Here is a 15,538-nt window from a genome sequence, read left to right on the forward strand (position 1 = left end):
GTGTGTGTGTTTGCAGGAAGCTCAGAACCTGATGGCTCTGACCAACATAGACACCCCCCTGAAGGGTGGTCTCAACACCCCCCTGCACCAGAGCGACTTCAGTGGAGTCACACCTACACGGCAGCAGGTCCAGACGCCCAACACGGTCCTCACCACCCCCTTCAGGTGGGTGCCAACCAAAGGGTTCAAGGTCAACCCATTAAAAGGCTTGAGGCCGATTCTACAAAATGTCTTCCAAATCCTAATGGTTTTCTGGAAAACATATGTTTCTATATCAGTGGTGCTCAAACCTTTTAACTCTTACAGTGCCAATCCCGAAATAGTTCGGCTTTTGGGATCGGGGCCAGAGTGCCGATCCGGAACTAGTTCGTCTTTTTTTTTTTTTTTTTTTTAAAGCCATCATCTGTTTACACGGCCCGCGAGAGCGGCGCGCCCCCGATATTTACCATCCACTCCAATGCAATCCAGGATCTTTAGAGCTAATTTTCTCTGTTTTTTCTCCCATGCATGAGGTGTGCAAGGTTTAATCATGACTAAATTGCCGAAAATAGGGCTTCTAAAATGCTTGGTAGCCAATAGCTAACTTCAAGCTAACTTCATCCTCTTCCTGTACATGCACAAAGGAAAGTGTTCAGGCAAGTCATGGCTGCAGGGCTTGTGCATATACCAGCACTGTCTAAGTAGAATTCTCTGGTCATTGGGCGCCCTCTAGTGGTGAAAAGGTGGCACTCAAAGAGTTAATATCAAGGACCCCCTAGAATGATATGTATTTGTACTCTTACATGGATTATTAGATTATTATTGATGTTATTTAATGGACAAGCTCCAGTGAACTCATAATGCAGTAAGGGGTCTCTTTGCAGAGCGTGACACCATCACGCAAACAAGCATACAGTGTCTTAGTTCTTCTCTTCTTCACTAGTCCCTCTCTAACAAATTGTCCACATCTTTAGTCATAGTTTTAGTCATCATAGCTTAGTTTTTATTTTGTTTTGTTTAGTTTTCATCAATGAAAAAAGGTAGTCGATGAACATTTTTCGTCATAGTTTTAGCCGCAGAAATTAACTCATTTACTGCCACCATAAATCGACTTTGAGGGTTCCCTGCCACGATTTGCATCCATTTGCAGCATGCAGGCTTTATTTTTGCTACACTGCCTGTCTTTGGGCATTGCACATAGGAGTAAGCGACTTGTTATTGCGCTGAATTATTGTTATATAGTCCTGGAAATTGGCTTAAATATTCTGGAAAAGTTTTGGAAATTCATTGGTAAAAATGTTTGGGAACCCTGTATAATGTACATTGATATGTTGTCTTGACTCTCTATGATGTAATCTCATGCAGGACCCCCACGGCAGGGCAGGGGGCTGAGGGCATGACCCCCCAAGCCCCAGGAGGGGGGATGACCCCACGTGGCGCCGCCACCCCCGGCTTGACCCCGGTCCGCACGCCACTGCGGGACAAGCTGAATATCAACACAGAGGAGCAACTAACGGACCCGGCATACGCCAAACACCTGGTAACATGTCACACACATCTGTTGCCCTGCATTTAAACCCTTTATACTGGCAAACTGGACATGTAGTCAGGGAATATTAATAAAAACCTGGGAATAAATTCCTTACCAAACGATTTCTTCACCTATGTGTTCATAAAGATGTCTAGTAACATATCTAACAAAGATTGAAATTCAACATCCCTAGGAAAATCTTTGACAGCTAGGGTAATTCTGGGTCTGGGATTTTCCTAGGGAGGTTGAATTTCAATCTTTGTTAGATATGTTACTAGACACCTTTACGAACACATTGGTGAAGAAATTGTTTGGTAAGGAATTTATTCCCAGATTTGACAGGTATTCTGCAAATTTACCCTGACTAATGTGTTGTCTCTGTACTTGGAGTGCTCTATTTTCCCTCTACACTAAATGCAATGCCAATAACAAATAGCAGTTCTAATACTGGTAACATTACCCACACATCTGTTGCCCTGCATTTAAACCTCTATACTGGCAAACTGGACTTGTGTTGCCTCTGTACTTGGAGTGCTCTATTTTCCCTCCAATGGCAATAACAAATAGCATCTCTACAAGCTCACAATGCGTCACGTTGCGACTGGGTGTCGCTCTCCATTCCGACATGTCGCCACTCCGAAATTGACTTCTTATTGTCGGAGTGGCGACACTTCCATAGAGATTAAGTTTAGGGTAAGGGTTAGAGATAGGGTTAGTGTCGGAATGGAGACATGTCGGAAAGGAGACATGTCGGAGTGGCGGGGTGTAACCATTGCGACTCGTGAGCTTGTAGAGCTGCAATGTTTGGCGAATGTTCTCCCCCAGAATGGATTATTTTTATTGCATTTTGACTTTTGGTTTTCCATTTCAGTCAGTTTTGATTCGTTTTTAAGCAGGTTTTCTAGTTTATAGTAAATTTCTTTCAAAATGCCTTGGTTGAGGGCCCTTCACAGAGAGGATGTGTAGAGAATAAAAGGTCCTTAACCTTTTCTCTCTGGTCTGTCTGTCTGTCTGTCTGTCTGTCTGTCCCTGTCTGTCGGTCCCGCAGCAGAGAGAGAGCATGCTGCAGCTCAAGCAGGGCCTGCTGTCGCTGCCGCTCCCCAAGAACGACTTTGAGATCGTGCTTCCCGAAAACGCGGAAAGAGAGCTGGAGGAGACGGAGACGGAGTCTGGCTTCATAGAGGACGCCTCCGAAGTGGAATTACGCAAGCAGGTAGAGAAAGAGCGCACTAAGAAAAAGTCGCACAGGGCAGATATGACAAATAACCTAAATATACAAAGAAATGGCTTGTACTCTCAAAAAACATGAATAGTGGAAATAAATAGCAGATCTACATGGTTTTTAAATGTTTTTATGTATGTAATGTTTTTCAAAATGGAAATGATTGACGATGATAAAGAAATATTGTGATTATCCCGAATAAATTAGGTTAGACAATTGGTTAGTTATAATTGTGACAGATCTACCTGTCAGTATCAAAAGGAAGTGTGTGTGTGTGTGTGTGTGTGTGTGTGTGTGTGTGTGTGTGTGTGTGTGTGTGTGTGTGTGTGTGTGTGTGTGTGTGTGTGTGTGTGTGTGTGTGTGTGTGTGTGTGTGTGTGTGTGTGTGTGTGTCTAGCTATACTTACGGGGACTAAACGCATGTTCACAGACCTGCAGGGGACCTCTGACAGTGTGGGGGCAAAATAGTAGGTCCCCACAACGGTTAGGTTTAGGGATAGAGGTTAGGGTAAGGCCACAGGACTTGCATAAAAATGAATGGAAGTCTATGTAATGTCCTTACAAGTGATGTAAATATATAGTGTGTGTATGTGTTCTCAGGGTGTGCGTGATGCAGAGAAAGAGAAGGAACTGAAGCTGCGACACACTGCTGTTCAGAGGAACCTGCCCAGACCTACTGAGGTACTGTAGGTGACACACACACACACACACACACACACACACACACACTTACTTCAGCATTATGCCCCATTGTGCCAGCGACTTGTTAAAATAGGACATGGATATATACCTGACCTGCATAATGTATAAGCAGCTATTTTCAGAGCACGGCACCCACACACAACCAAGCATAAAATGACTTGTCTTTTAGTTCTACTGGATCTCTTCTCCACTAGTCCCCTCCATAAGATTTTAGTTTAGTTTCTATTTGTGTATGAAATTGTCAAATTTAGTCATAGTTTTAGTCATCATAGCTTAAGCTTTTTAGTTTCCGTCAGTCAAAAGAGGTCGACAATTATTATTTTTTGGACGATTGCATCTTTTTAAATAAAACATTGATTATATATATGACCTCATGCACACCGGCTCTGAATTTGCCATGTGACAAGTGGCTGCGGCAGTTTTGACTGCGTTTTCTTCTTGATCAAACCCAGTTCGATTTGTGCATCTTTTCGCATGCGGTAAAAACTCATTGGCAAATGGAAGAGAAAAAAAACGCAACGTGCCTGTGTGCAAAGGCCCGTGGATAGGGCTTCACACTTGCTCAGGCCATAAAAACACATGTATTAAAGGAGTAGTTCACCCACAAAAGATTTATTTTTCTATTGATTACTCACCTCCATGGAGACTTGAGTTCAATAATATTTTTTTGTATTTGTCGCATTCCTAAGACAAAAGAAAATATTATAGTAAATGTACCCCCATTGATTCTGTATAGGGACGCAAATGCATCTCCATCCGGGTCCCCATCCAGAATCAATGGGGGAAAATGTACTATAATCCATTTTTTGTCTTAGGAATGTGACAGGAATTTATTGAACTCAAGTCTCCATGAGGTGAGTAATCAATAGAAAAGAGTGCTAGTGTTTGGGGGGAGGAGGGGGGGGGGTCAAAATTAGAATTTTTACCCGATTCTATAAGTGTCTTTTGAATCCTTCTAAGGTTTTTTGAAAAACCTATGTTTCTATGTCTGGCTAGCCATTGTCAAAGAAAAGGTCCTTTTCACTTAACTGGAGCTCAGTTAGTCTGTTCTTGAGGGACTACTATGTCAGTGGTTCTCAAACTTTTTCACGTGAAGGACCCCCAAAATGATATGTATTCGTCCACGGACCCCCATCTCAAAATATTTAGTTCCAGGGACCACCCCCAGAAGCAAAATTTGAGTTACAAACATTCACTTTAAAAATACATATATTCAAAGATTTGCCACACATTTTCACGACTTTTTTCAAAAATAGCAGATCTACAAGCTCGCAGCGCGGCACTCGGTGCCGCGCTGTGAGCTTGTATATCTGCTATTTTTCAATAGCTAAAGCATTCAATAATTATTTAGCTTTAGTCCATGAAATGGTGTGTGTTCATCTCCAGGTGAATGAGTCCATCCTTCGTCCCGCCTCCTTGGAGCCCCTCTCTGACCTCCAGTTGGCCGAGGAGATGATCAAGCAGGAGATGATCACCATGCTGCACAACGACTGCCTGCATCACCCGTCACTCAACGCCGCCAGCCTATTGCAGCGCAGCAAGGCCAGAGGGCCCGCCTCCACGTCCAACAACGCCTCTCACATAGCCTACCTGGACTCTCACTCCTACCAGCCAGTCAGCACGGAGGAGATGGAACAGGTGACACACTTGGTGTTATTTATTATTATTATTATTATTATTAATGGCGGTCCCTGGTACAAAATCTTTTCAGGTGGGAGTCCGTGGCCAAATAAATAACTTTGGGGTTCCTTGACACTGATCTATTCAACAGAGTTAAAGTTTGTCTGTGCCCATATATGGACATGCTGGACATCACAGTGCTGCTGTGATGCTTAGAATAGCAGCCCTACAAGCTCGGACCATATTGCATCTGCAACGCGTCGTGACCTTGTAGGTCTGCTATTGCACCATTCAGAAGTATGCATCTAGGCGACAGTTTCTGTTGTGTGAGAGACATCAGACCAGGGCTTGATCAGAGAGAGAGGGGGGGAGGGAGAGTAAAGAAATCATCATGAAAACTGTCCATGGAACTTGAATTAACTTCATAATCATTCTTGTAAAATTCATATTCTTTAGTACATTTTTTAAATGGTGTATGTAGTCGGGATGGTGTTTTCTATGAGAAGCCCTTTAGGCCGATATTGCATAGTCAACTCGCACATACATGTATACTTCACTTGCACATACATACATAATGGTCTTTCACTTGCACATACATACATACTTCACTTGCACGTACATACATACTTCACTTGCACATACATACATATTGGTACTTCATTCGCACATACATACATACTTCACTTGCACATACATACATACTTCACTCGCACGTACATACATACTTCACTTGCACATACATACATACTTCACTTGCACATACATAAATACTTCATTCGCACATACATACATACTTCACTTGCACATACATACATACTTCACTTGCACATACATACATACTTAATTCGCACATACATACATACTTCACTTGCACATACATACATACTTCATTCACACATACATACATACTTCATTCACACATACATACATACTTCACTTGCACATACATACATACTTCACTTGCACATGCATACGTACTTTACTTGCGCATACATACAGTGTTGAAAATGTATATATGTGCATGTTGAGTTTGTTTAAATGTGCGCAAAAGTATGTATATATGTGTGTGCAAAAGTATGTATGTGTGTGTGCCTGAGTATGTATATAACAGGAAGGCACAATGATATATCCGGAAGGGACCCTACAGTTAGATTTCAAATTAAAAGCTTTTGGAAAATATATATAAATGTAATAGTAAATTTGAAATAGATGCTTGTTCGATGCTTACCCACCCTGGGGGTGAAATAGTATTAAAATGATACGATGCAGAGGTTAGTTGGGCTGACATATAATACCTTCTAAGATTAGGCAGTTAAAACAATAAAAAACGTACAAAAATCCTTTCCTAAAAAATACAATCTCAGTTTGGTTTGCAGCTCATAAACATATGAGAGATATGCCTATACTATCTCAATTTTCTATATGGGGTAATGAATAGTTTATTCCGGCCAGAAACGGACAGTGATGGACAAGCTACTTGGAAAATGTAGTAAGCTAAGCTACAAGCTACTCTTGATGAAATATAGCTTAAGCTACAACGAAGCTACCCACAGAAAATGTAGCAAAGCAAGCTACAATCTACACGGCAAAAGTAGCTTACTACAACAAAGCTACTTTTATTTTTATTTTTATCAACTTCATGATCAAGTACAACTTTCCACCAAACAAATAGGCAGGCAAAAAATGCTCAGTTCGATTGATTATTATAAAACTGGAAACAAGCCCTCATGTCTGGCTTTTTGTGTCATCCTTTCATTTACTTTTTAAATTAAATGTGTACCTTTTCAGGCTGTGACCCCCCCAAAAAATCATATTTGAACTGGGGACCCCACCCTGACAAGCAATTGGAATTAGGAGTTGAGGCATTATATTTAGTTTCACATTTCTGTTCCACCAATACATTTTGTGAAAATAGCAGATCTACAAGCTCACAAGGCCTCGGAACACAAGCTTGTAGATCTGCCATTTTCACAATTTGTGCCTCTTTTACTATTGTCAATTTGGCCAATGTTTGACCAGTTTTTTATAGTTGATAACTTTTGATGCAGTTTTGTTCTTTTATTTTATTTTTTTATTATTATTTTAGGTATTAAAAATGTCTAAAAGGTCCTTAAATTGCCACTTCACTGTCATTAGTTAGCTTTAAAGGTGAGAATATGTTGGCTGTCGAAACAGCTGATAAGCTGCAGCCAGCGGTGGACAGTAACTGAGTAAATGTACTTGAGTACTTTTACTTTTATTTGTACTTCAAGTAGCTTAAAAAAGCATTTACCGGTATGTACTCTTGAATACATACGTTTATTTAAAAGCAAGTACTTTTTTACTCTTACTTGTAACATTTTGACTGAGTGTACTATGGATTGGAGTAAATGTGACCAGGAGTACTCTGTACTCTTACTCAAGTAGGCTACTCGGGTCAAGTACTGTCCATCTCTGGCTGCAGCGCAGCGCCTCAAGCCTGATTTATGCTCCCCCCGTTGATCTACAAGCTCACAATGTTGGCATTAGCAACGCGATGTGAGCTTGTATGTCAGTTCTCACTCAGACACTCTCTGAACACTTCACCGTGTCGTTGCAGGGAGAGGTGGGACGTCCGCGAACGAATCGAATCTTTTGAACGGCTCTTTGAAGTGAACGATGGGATCCGGTTCGCGCAGTAGAGAGCGCGAAGTAGAGAGCGCATAGTGAGACAGATCCTTGGCTCGGTCTCACTTCAAAGAGCCATAAATCCCTTGCTTTAGTCTCTTCTCGCTACACAGAGGAGGACAGGAGGTTCGTTGAATTAAGTGAAAGCAAAGCTGCGCTGCGCAGAACAACACGTTTGGGGATCTGTTGGGAATTATTTTCCTCACAAACTTTATTTAGCAGTCAAATTTCGCCGGGATAGTAACGTGTAGCGTTTGTTGGACGCTATGGCACTAGGGGTCTAAAAATAGCTGCGCTATTTGCGAACAAATCAAAACAAAACAAATCAAATGGACTGTCTTCATTTTTGCATTCTGCTGCTGCTTTCATCAGTTGTGCACTCCGCTCAGCAGTAGGGCTGTTGCTTTTCCAAAAGCTTTTAATTTGAAATCTAACTGTAGGGTCCCTTCCGGATATATCATTGTGCCTTCCTGTTATATACATACTTTAGCACACACACATACATACTTTTGCACACACATATATACATACTTTTGCACACACACATACATACATACATTTGCGCACATTTAAACAAACTCAACATGCACATATATACATTTTCAACACTTTATGTATGCGCAAGTGAAGTATGTATGTATGTGCAAGTGAAGTATATATGTATGTGCAAGTGAAGTATGTATGTATGTGCAAGTGAAGTATGTATGTATGTGCAAGTGAAGTATGTATGTATGTGCGAGTGAAGTATGTGTGTATGTGCAAGTGAAGTATGTATGTATGTGCGAGTGAAGTATGTATGTATGTGCAAGTGAAGTATGTATGTACGTGCGAGTGAAGTATGTATGTATGTGCAAGTGAAGTATGTATGTATGTGCGAATGAAGTACCAATATGTATGTATGTGCAAGTGAAGTATGTATGTACGTGCAAGTGAAGTATGTATGTATGTGCAAGTGAAAGACCATTATGTATGTATGTGCAAGTGAAGTATACATGTATGTGCGAGTTGACTATGCTATATTGGCCTAAAGGGCTTCTCATAGTTTTCTGCTGTTGTTTCAGTCCGAGACTCCGAGTGTATCAAAGGGTGCGTTCGGAAATGCGCACCGGGTGTGTGCTCAGTGTAGTGAGTGCCTAAACCTAACCCTTATCCTAACCCTAACCTCAGTAAAACTATGCCTAACCCTAACCTTGCCTGGCTCCAGCCAATAGACCCACCCACTCTCTGAGTGGAGCGCAGAGTCTGAAATCAGGCTAACCCTAACTTTAACCTCAGTAAAACTATGCCTAAACCTAACCATAACCCAGCTAACCCTAACCACAACCGGTGTGTATTTACGAACGCACCCTTTGATACACTCGGACTGAATCACCAGCAGAAAACACTCTCCTGTATGTAGTCATGTAGATGAAGTCATGCTAATGGTGGCACGCTGCATGCACATTGAGTGACTTGTCTCCCATTGTGACGGAGCAGGCCTCAGCCCTGCTGACAGCAGAGATGGAGGTGGTCAAGGGTGGAATGGGACACGGTGACCTCAGCATGGAGGCCTACTGCCAGGTCTGGGAAGAATGCTACGGACAGGTAACCACCATGGATTCAACTTTTCAGTCCGTGGATTCCATAGAATGTATTCTATGGAATGCATGACATGCCCTAAAAATAGGCTAATAGGCTTACAACGTATTTGTGACGCCTTTGTAAGCCTATTTTCAGTTATTAGTTGCGACCGTTAGGTCGCAAGTTACTATGAAAAGTTCCACTGACTGTCAGTCAGTCACACGTCACACTTTTGCCCTACTCTTATCTCCGCCACCGTTGCCCCTATCCATGCCAAACTTTGCACACACGCTCCTTGGCTGCCAAACCACAACCTCCACCCCAACCTCCATCATTTTCTTGCAAAACACATTTTTGGACACTGCATAAAAGCAAGGGTTTAAAGCCTCAACCTGTGATTTATTACTGGTTGGCTGTATAGCTACAAAACATCATTTATCTTATGATTTTATATTTGTGCTAATGGTTTATGACACACAGCGTGTGTGTGTGTGTGTGTGTGTGTGTGTGTGTGTGTGTGTGTGTGTGTGTGTGTGTGTGTGTGTGTGTGTGTGTGTGTGTGTGTGTGTGTGTGTGTGTGTGTGTGTGTGTGTGTGTGTGTGTGTGTGTGTGTGTGTGTGTGTGTGTGGGCACTCTATTCACACTGTTTCAAACATTGCAGATTAGGATTCAAATTCAAAGAAAGAAATGGTAACTGTAGTGAATATGAAATGTAATGTCCGCTCTCGGCTTGTCTCAAGAGTGTTTCTCTTCTCCCTCCCCATGTCATGTGTAGGTGCTGTATCTTGCGGGTCAGGGCAGGTACACCAGAGCTAACTTGGCGTCAAAGAAAGACCGCATTGAAAGCCTGGAGAAGAAACTAGAGGTGAGAGTACACACATGGACACACCACATATCCTTGCTGTCAGACAGAAACCTCATCTCCATATTTTAACTTTAACTATTGAAAAATAGCAGATCTACAAGCTCACAGCGCGCTGCGAGCTTGTAGATCTATTTTTGAAACGTGAAGATTTGTGCAAATCTTTGAATGTATCATTTTCAAAGCAAACCTTTTTAAATCTTTGCTACGGTCACTGGAACAACATATTTTGATATGGGGGGTCCGCGGACAAATTTTGGGGGTTCTTGCCATAAAAAGGTTTGCGAACCACTGATTTAGAAGACATTGAATATATTAAAAGACTTGCACAAACTTGTCATTTGTCATGATGTTTCACTAGTTAAAGCATAAAACAATGGTTAAAGCGGTTAAAATCTTAATGCAACATAAATGCGCTCCAGGTCTAAACATGGTTAAAGTTTTTTATTTTTGGTAAATTAATGCCCTACTTGATCAACAAGCTCACAATGCCTCGCAAAGTGAGGTGTAAAGAATATTTATCTGTGGAACCGAGTCAAACTTTAATGCCTCAACTCCTACATTCCAAGTGCTTGTCAGGGTGGGGGTCCCCAGTTCAAATATGATTATTTTGTGGGGTCACGGCCTGAAAAGTTTGGGAATAAGCCTGCTATTTTTCAAAGTATTTTACTAATCAGACACATGGAATGTTAGGAAAGTGCCCCATCTTCTGACAAAGCATAGGTACTACATGTTCCTGTTTCAGCATTAAATGTTTGTGACACAGTTTTGATTGTTGTCGCAGTGTGTGTGTATTGCATTGTGGGACATTCTTCATACCAGCGTATAATATTTCCTGAACTTGATTATTATTATTATTTTGTCACTGTGGGGTGGAAGCACGTCACTTACACGCTTCACGTCGCGTTTCAAGCTTGTGGACCTGCAACTTTTGATATTTTACGGTGACGCACTTATAGAAAAAAGAAAAGGAAAAAGAAACAACGAATTGAAGCTTTCAGACATTAAAAAGTCTGGCATACTAATTTGTTAACACTTTTCATGCATAAAATGGAGATCTCCGTTTTAGCAATTTTATCCACTTTTGTGCCAGTGTTTTAGTGTTTTTACCGTATTTTTGGAGGACGATCGCGCGATTGCACACTGCCGTGCATGTGCTCCAATTCGTTGCTGAGCTAATTTCTGCACCCTTACTCAAATTCATACAGGCAGGGCCATGTCAGACTGTGGAAACCTAGAACCCGCGGAAAGCGCATTTCTTCTTCTGCATTTAAATGGGACCCGATGGGGAATCGATGTTTTGTTTCCGGGTTATTGCAACCGAGGCTCGATCGAACGGTAGACAACGGAAGTTTTATACCAAAATCATAAAGGTCCATGCTACGGAAAGTGTTAATATGGCTTTTCGCACACAGCCGTGTGTGAGTTGTGGAGTGTGATGGGACTGTCCTAAAACTGTGTGTGTGTGTGTGTGTGTGTGTGTGTGTGTGTGTGTGTGTGTGTGTGTGTGTGTGTGTGTAGGTGAACCGTGGTCACATGACGGCAGAGGCTCGTAGGGCAGCTAAGCTGGAGAAGAAACTCAAGGTCCTCCTGGGAGGTTTTCAGTCCAGAGCGCTGGGCCTTCTGAAGCAGCACAGCGAGCTGTGGGAGCAGGTGGGTACCACACTACTGTACCTGTACTAAAACACTCAAATGTGGCAGCAGCAGATGGGTACCACACTACTCTACCTGTACTAAAACACTCATTGTGGCAGCAGCAGATGGGTACCACACTACTCTACCTGTACTAAAACACTCATTGTGTGGCAGCAGCAGGTGGGTACCACACTACTCTACCTGTACTAAAACACTCATTGTGGCAGCAGCAGATGGGTACCACACTACTCTACCTGTACTAAAACACTCATTGTGTGGCAGCAGCAGATGGGTACCACACTACTCTACCTGTACTAAAACACTCATTGTGGCAGCAGCAGATGGGTACCACACTACTCTACCTGTACTAAAACACTCATTGTGTGGCAGCAGCAGGTGGGTACCACACTACTCTACCTGTACTAAAACACTCATTGTGTGGCAGCAGCAGGTGGGTACCACACTACTCTACCTGTACTAAAACACTCATTGTGGCAGCAGCAGATGGGTACCACACTACTCTACCTGTACTAAAACACTCATTGTGTGGCAGCAGCAGATGGGTACCACACTACTCTACCTGTACTAAAACACTCATTGTGGCAGCAGCAGATGGGTACCACACTACTCTACCTGTACTAAAACACTCATTGTGTGGCAGCAGCAGATGGGTACCACACTACTCTACCTGTACTAAAACACTCATTGTGGCAGCAGCAGATGGGTACCACACTACTCTACCTGTACTAAAACACTCATTGTGTGGCAGCAGCAGATGGGTACCACACTACTCTACCTGTACTAAAACACTCATTGTGGCAGCAGCAGATGGGTACCACACTACTCTACCTGTACTAAAACACTCATTGTGGCAGCAGCAGGTGGGTACCACACTACTCTACCTGTACTAAAACACTCATTGTGTGGCAGCAGCAGATGGGTACCACACTACTCTACCTGTACTAAAACACTCATTGTGGCAGCAGCAGATGGGTACCACACTACTCTACCTGTACTAAAACACTCATTGTGTGGCAGCAGCAGATGGGTACCACACTACTCTACCTGTACTAAAACACTCATTGTGGCAGCAGCAGATGGGTACCACACTACTCTACCTGTACTAAAACACTCATTGTGGCAGCAGCAGGTGGGTACCACACTACTCTACCTGTACTAAAACACTCATTGTGGCAGCAGCAGATGGGTACCACACTACTCTACCTGTACTAAAACACTCATTGTGGCAGCAGCAGGTGGGTACCACACTACTCTACCTGTACTAAAACACTCATTGTGTGGCAGCAGCAGATGGGTACCACACTACTCTACCTGTACTAAAACACTCATTGTGGCAGCAGCAGATGGGTACCACACTACTCTACCTGTACTAAAACACTCATTGTGGCAGCAGCAGGTGGGTACCACACTACTCTACCTGTACTAAAACACTCAAATGTGGCAGCAGGTGGGTACCACACTACTCTACCTGTACTAAAACACTCAAATGTGGCAGCAGGTGGGTACCACACTACTCTACCTGTACTAAAACACTCAAATGTGGCAGCAGGTGGGTACCACACTACTCTACCTGTACTAAAACACTCATTGTGGCAGCAGCAGATGGGTACCACACTACTCTACCTGTACTAAAACACTCATTGTGGCAGCAGCAGATGGGTACCACACTACTCTACCTGTACTAAAACACTCAAATGTGGCAGCAGGTGGGTACCACACTACTGTACCTGTACTAAAACACTCAAATGTGGCAGCAGGTGGGTACCACACTACTCTACCTGTACTAAAACACTCATTGTGGCAGCAGCAGGTGGGTACCACACTACTCTACCTGTACTAAAACACTCAAATGTGGCAGCAGGTGGGTACCACACTATTCTACCTGTACTAAAACACTCAAATGTGGCAGCAGGTGGGTACCACACTACTGTACCTGTACTAAAACACTCATTGTGGCAGCAGCAGATGGGTACCACACTACTCTACCTGTACTAAAACACTCATTGTGGCAGCAGCAGATGGGTACCACACTACTCTACCTGTACTAAAACACTCATTGTGGCAGCAGCAGATGGGTACCACACTACTCTACCTGTACTAAAACACTCATTGTGGCAGCAGCAGGTGGGTACCACACTACTCTACCTGTACTAAAACACTCAAATGTGGCAGCAGGTGGGTACCACACTACTCTACCTGTACTAAAACACTCAAATGTGGCAGCAGGTGGGTACCACACTACTCTACCTGTACTAAAACACTCAAATGTGGCAGCAGGTGGGTACCACACTACTCTACCTGTACTAAAACACTCAAATGTGGCAGCAGGTGGGTAACACACTACTCTACCTGTACTAAACCACTCATTGTGGCAGCAGCAGATGGGTACCACCCTACTACTGTACCTGTACTAAACCACTCATTGTGGCAGCAGCAGATGGGTACCACACTACTGTAGCCCGGAAGCCAGATGAATCTACCATTGCAAAAAAAAAAAAACGTGCCCTCGGCAGATTTGGTCTGCTCACAAGTCGTGAGGAACCAACCAGGGCCCCATTATGCAAATGTAAGGTGGGCTTTATTTAGGAACCAACCATCACCTTCTGTGCTACTCTGATTGGTTGTTAGGTCTGAACAATAAAGTCTATTTCAATCTTTTTGTAACTGCCCCGGGGAAAACAAATAACACTGAGAAGAACCAGACTAATAACCACACAGTGATATTGTCTTGCTACGTGAGGTTAACACTACTGTACCTGCACTAAACCACTGGTTCTCAAGGATGAGTTTAAAACACATCAGATACAATGCGAGCATTCCGATCAGAACTGTTTATAACATTGTTATAATGTAATATACCTGCTGTTAGACAGAAAATATACCTGCTGTTATACAGAAGATGGAAGCTTCTCTTTTTGTCTTATTAGGTTGAACAAGCAGCTACTGAACTCCAGACCTTCAGTCAGCTGAAGAAGCAAGAAGATACCGCTATACCCAGGAGAAAGGAGGTAGGACACCTATTATATACATTATTTTATACACAGGAGACAGGCGGTAGGACACATTATATACATTACTTTATACCAGAGCTTCTCAAAGTGGATGCTTTGGCACCCTAAGGTGCCTTGACGCAATTCCAGGGGTGCCTCGGAATACTTTGATAATATTGGAATTGTAATTTGTCTAAGTCACTTCAGTTTAACCACTTAGACCCTCTATACTTAGTAAACCAGACCTGAGTTAAACTGTACTTGGTGTGTTCTTTCTCAGCTTACAGTACACCAAGTCTCTTCACCAAAACTAGCAGATCTACAAGCTCACAACGCATCGCAATATGCTATTTTTGGTGAATGTTCCCCCCAGAATAGGAATGCTGAGGTTTGAGTGGTTAAAAGTTATTTCCAGTCTGTCCTAATGGAAACAAATATTCCCTCCAGTATTCCTCGTGAGATACAGTATCTTTGAGGGAAAGATTTACATATTTACGTACCGTTAATACGACAACAGGTACTATAAAGTCGGGTGGAAACCTCATATTTCCATCCAAAACTGTTAGTTTTTAGGATTCAAATTCAAAAAGTAGCAGATCTACAAGCTTAGCGCCGTGTTTCGAGCTTGCAGATCTGCAACTTTTGATAAGTTTGTGTAACGCGGTGGTATGATCAAATAGGACGTTGATTTATGGGGTAAAAAAAACACAAAGAAAATATTTTTCAGAAAACTTGTTTTATGACTAAATGGAACATACAGCACTTTACACC

The 15,538-nt window shown here is 42.6% G+C and overlaps 1 protein-coding gene across 1 annotated transcript in view; it reads left to right on the forward strand.

Annotated features, from left to right (window-relative positions):
- The window catches only part of cdc5l (CDC5 cell division cycle 5-like (S. pombe)), a 29,321-nt gene that overhangs the window by 11,023 nt on the left and 2,760 nt on the right, over nucleotides 1-15,538 (forward strand). The window contains exons 10-18 of the mRNA XM_080739696.1: nucleotides 17-165; nucleotides 1,345-1,519; nucleotides 2,559-2,723; nucleotides 3,332-3,412; nucleotides 4,820-5,071; nucleotides 9,176-9,283; nucleotides 10,035-10,124; nucleotides 11,643-11,774; nucleotides 14,705-14,785. Of these exons, the coding sequence (XP_080595822.1) occupies nucleotides 17-165; nucleotides 1,345-1,519; nucleotides 2,559-2,723; nucleotides 3,332-3,412; nucleotides 4,820-5,071; nucleotides 9,176-9,283; nucleotides 10,035-10,124; nucleotides 11,643-11,774; nucleotides 14,705-14,785 (1,233 nt within the window). The remainder of the gene's footprint in view (nucleotides 1-16; nucleotides 166-1,344; nucleotides 1,520-2,558; nucleotides 2,724-3,331; nucleotides 3,413-4,819; nucleotides 5,072-9,175; nucleotides 9,284-10,034; nucleotides 10,125-11,642; nucleotides 11,775-14,704; nucleotides 14,786-15,538) is intronic.

Source organism: Nannobrachium achirus (genome assembly GCF_963921795.1).
Source record: "Nannobrachium achirus genome assembly, chromosome: 13".
NCBI lineage: Eukaryota > Metazoa > Chordata > Actinopteri > Myctophiformes > Myctophidae > Nannobrachium > Nannobrachium achirus.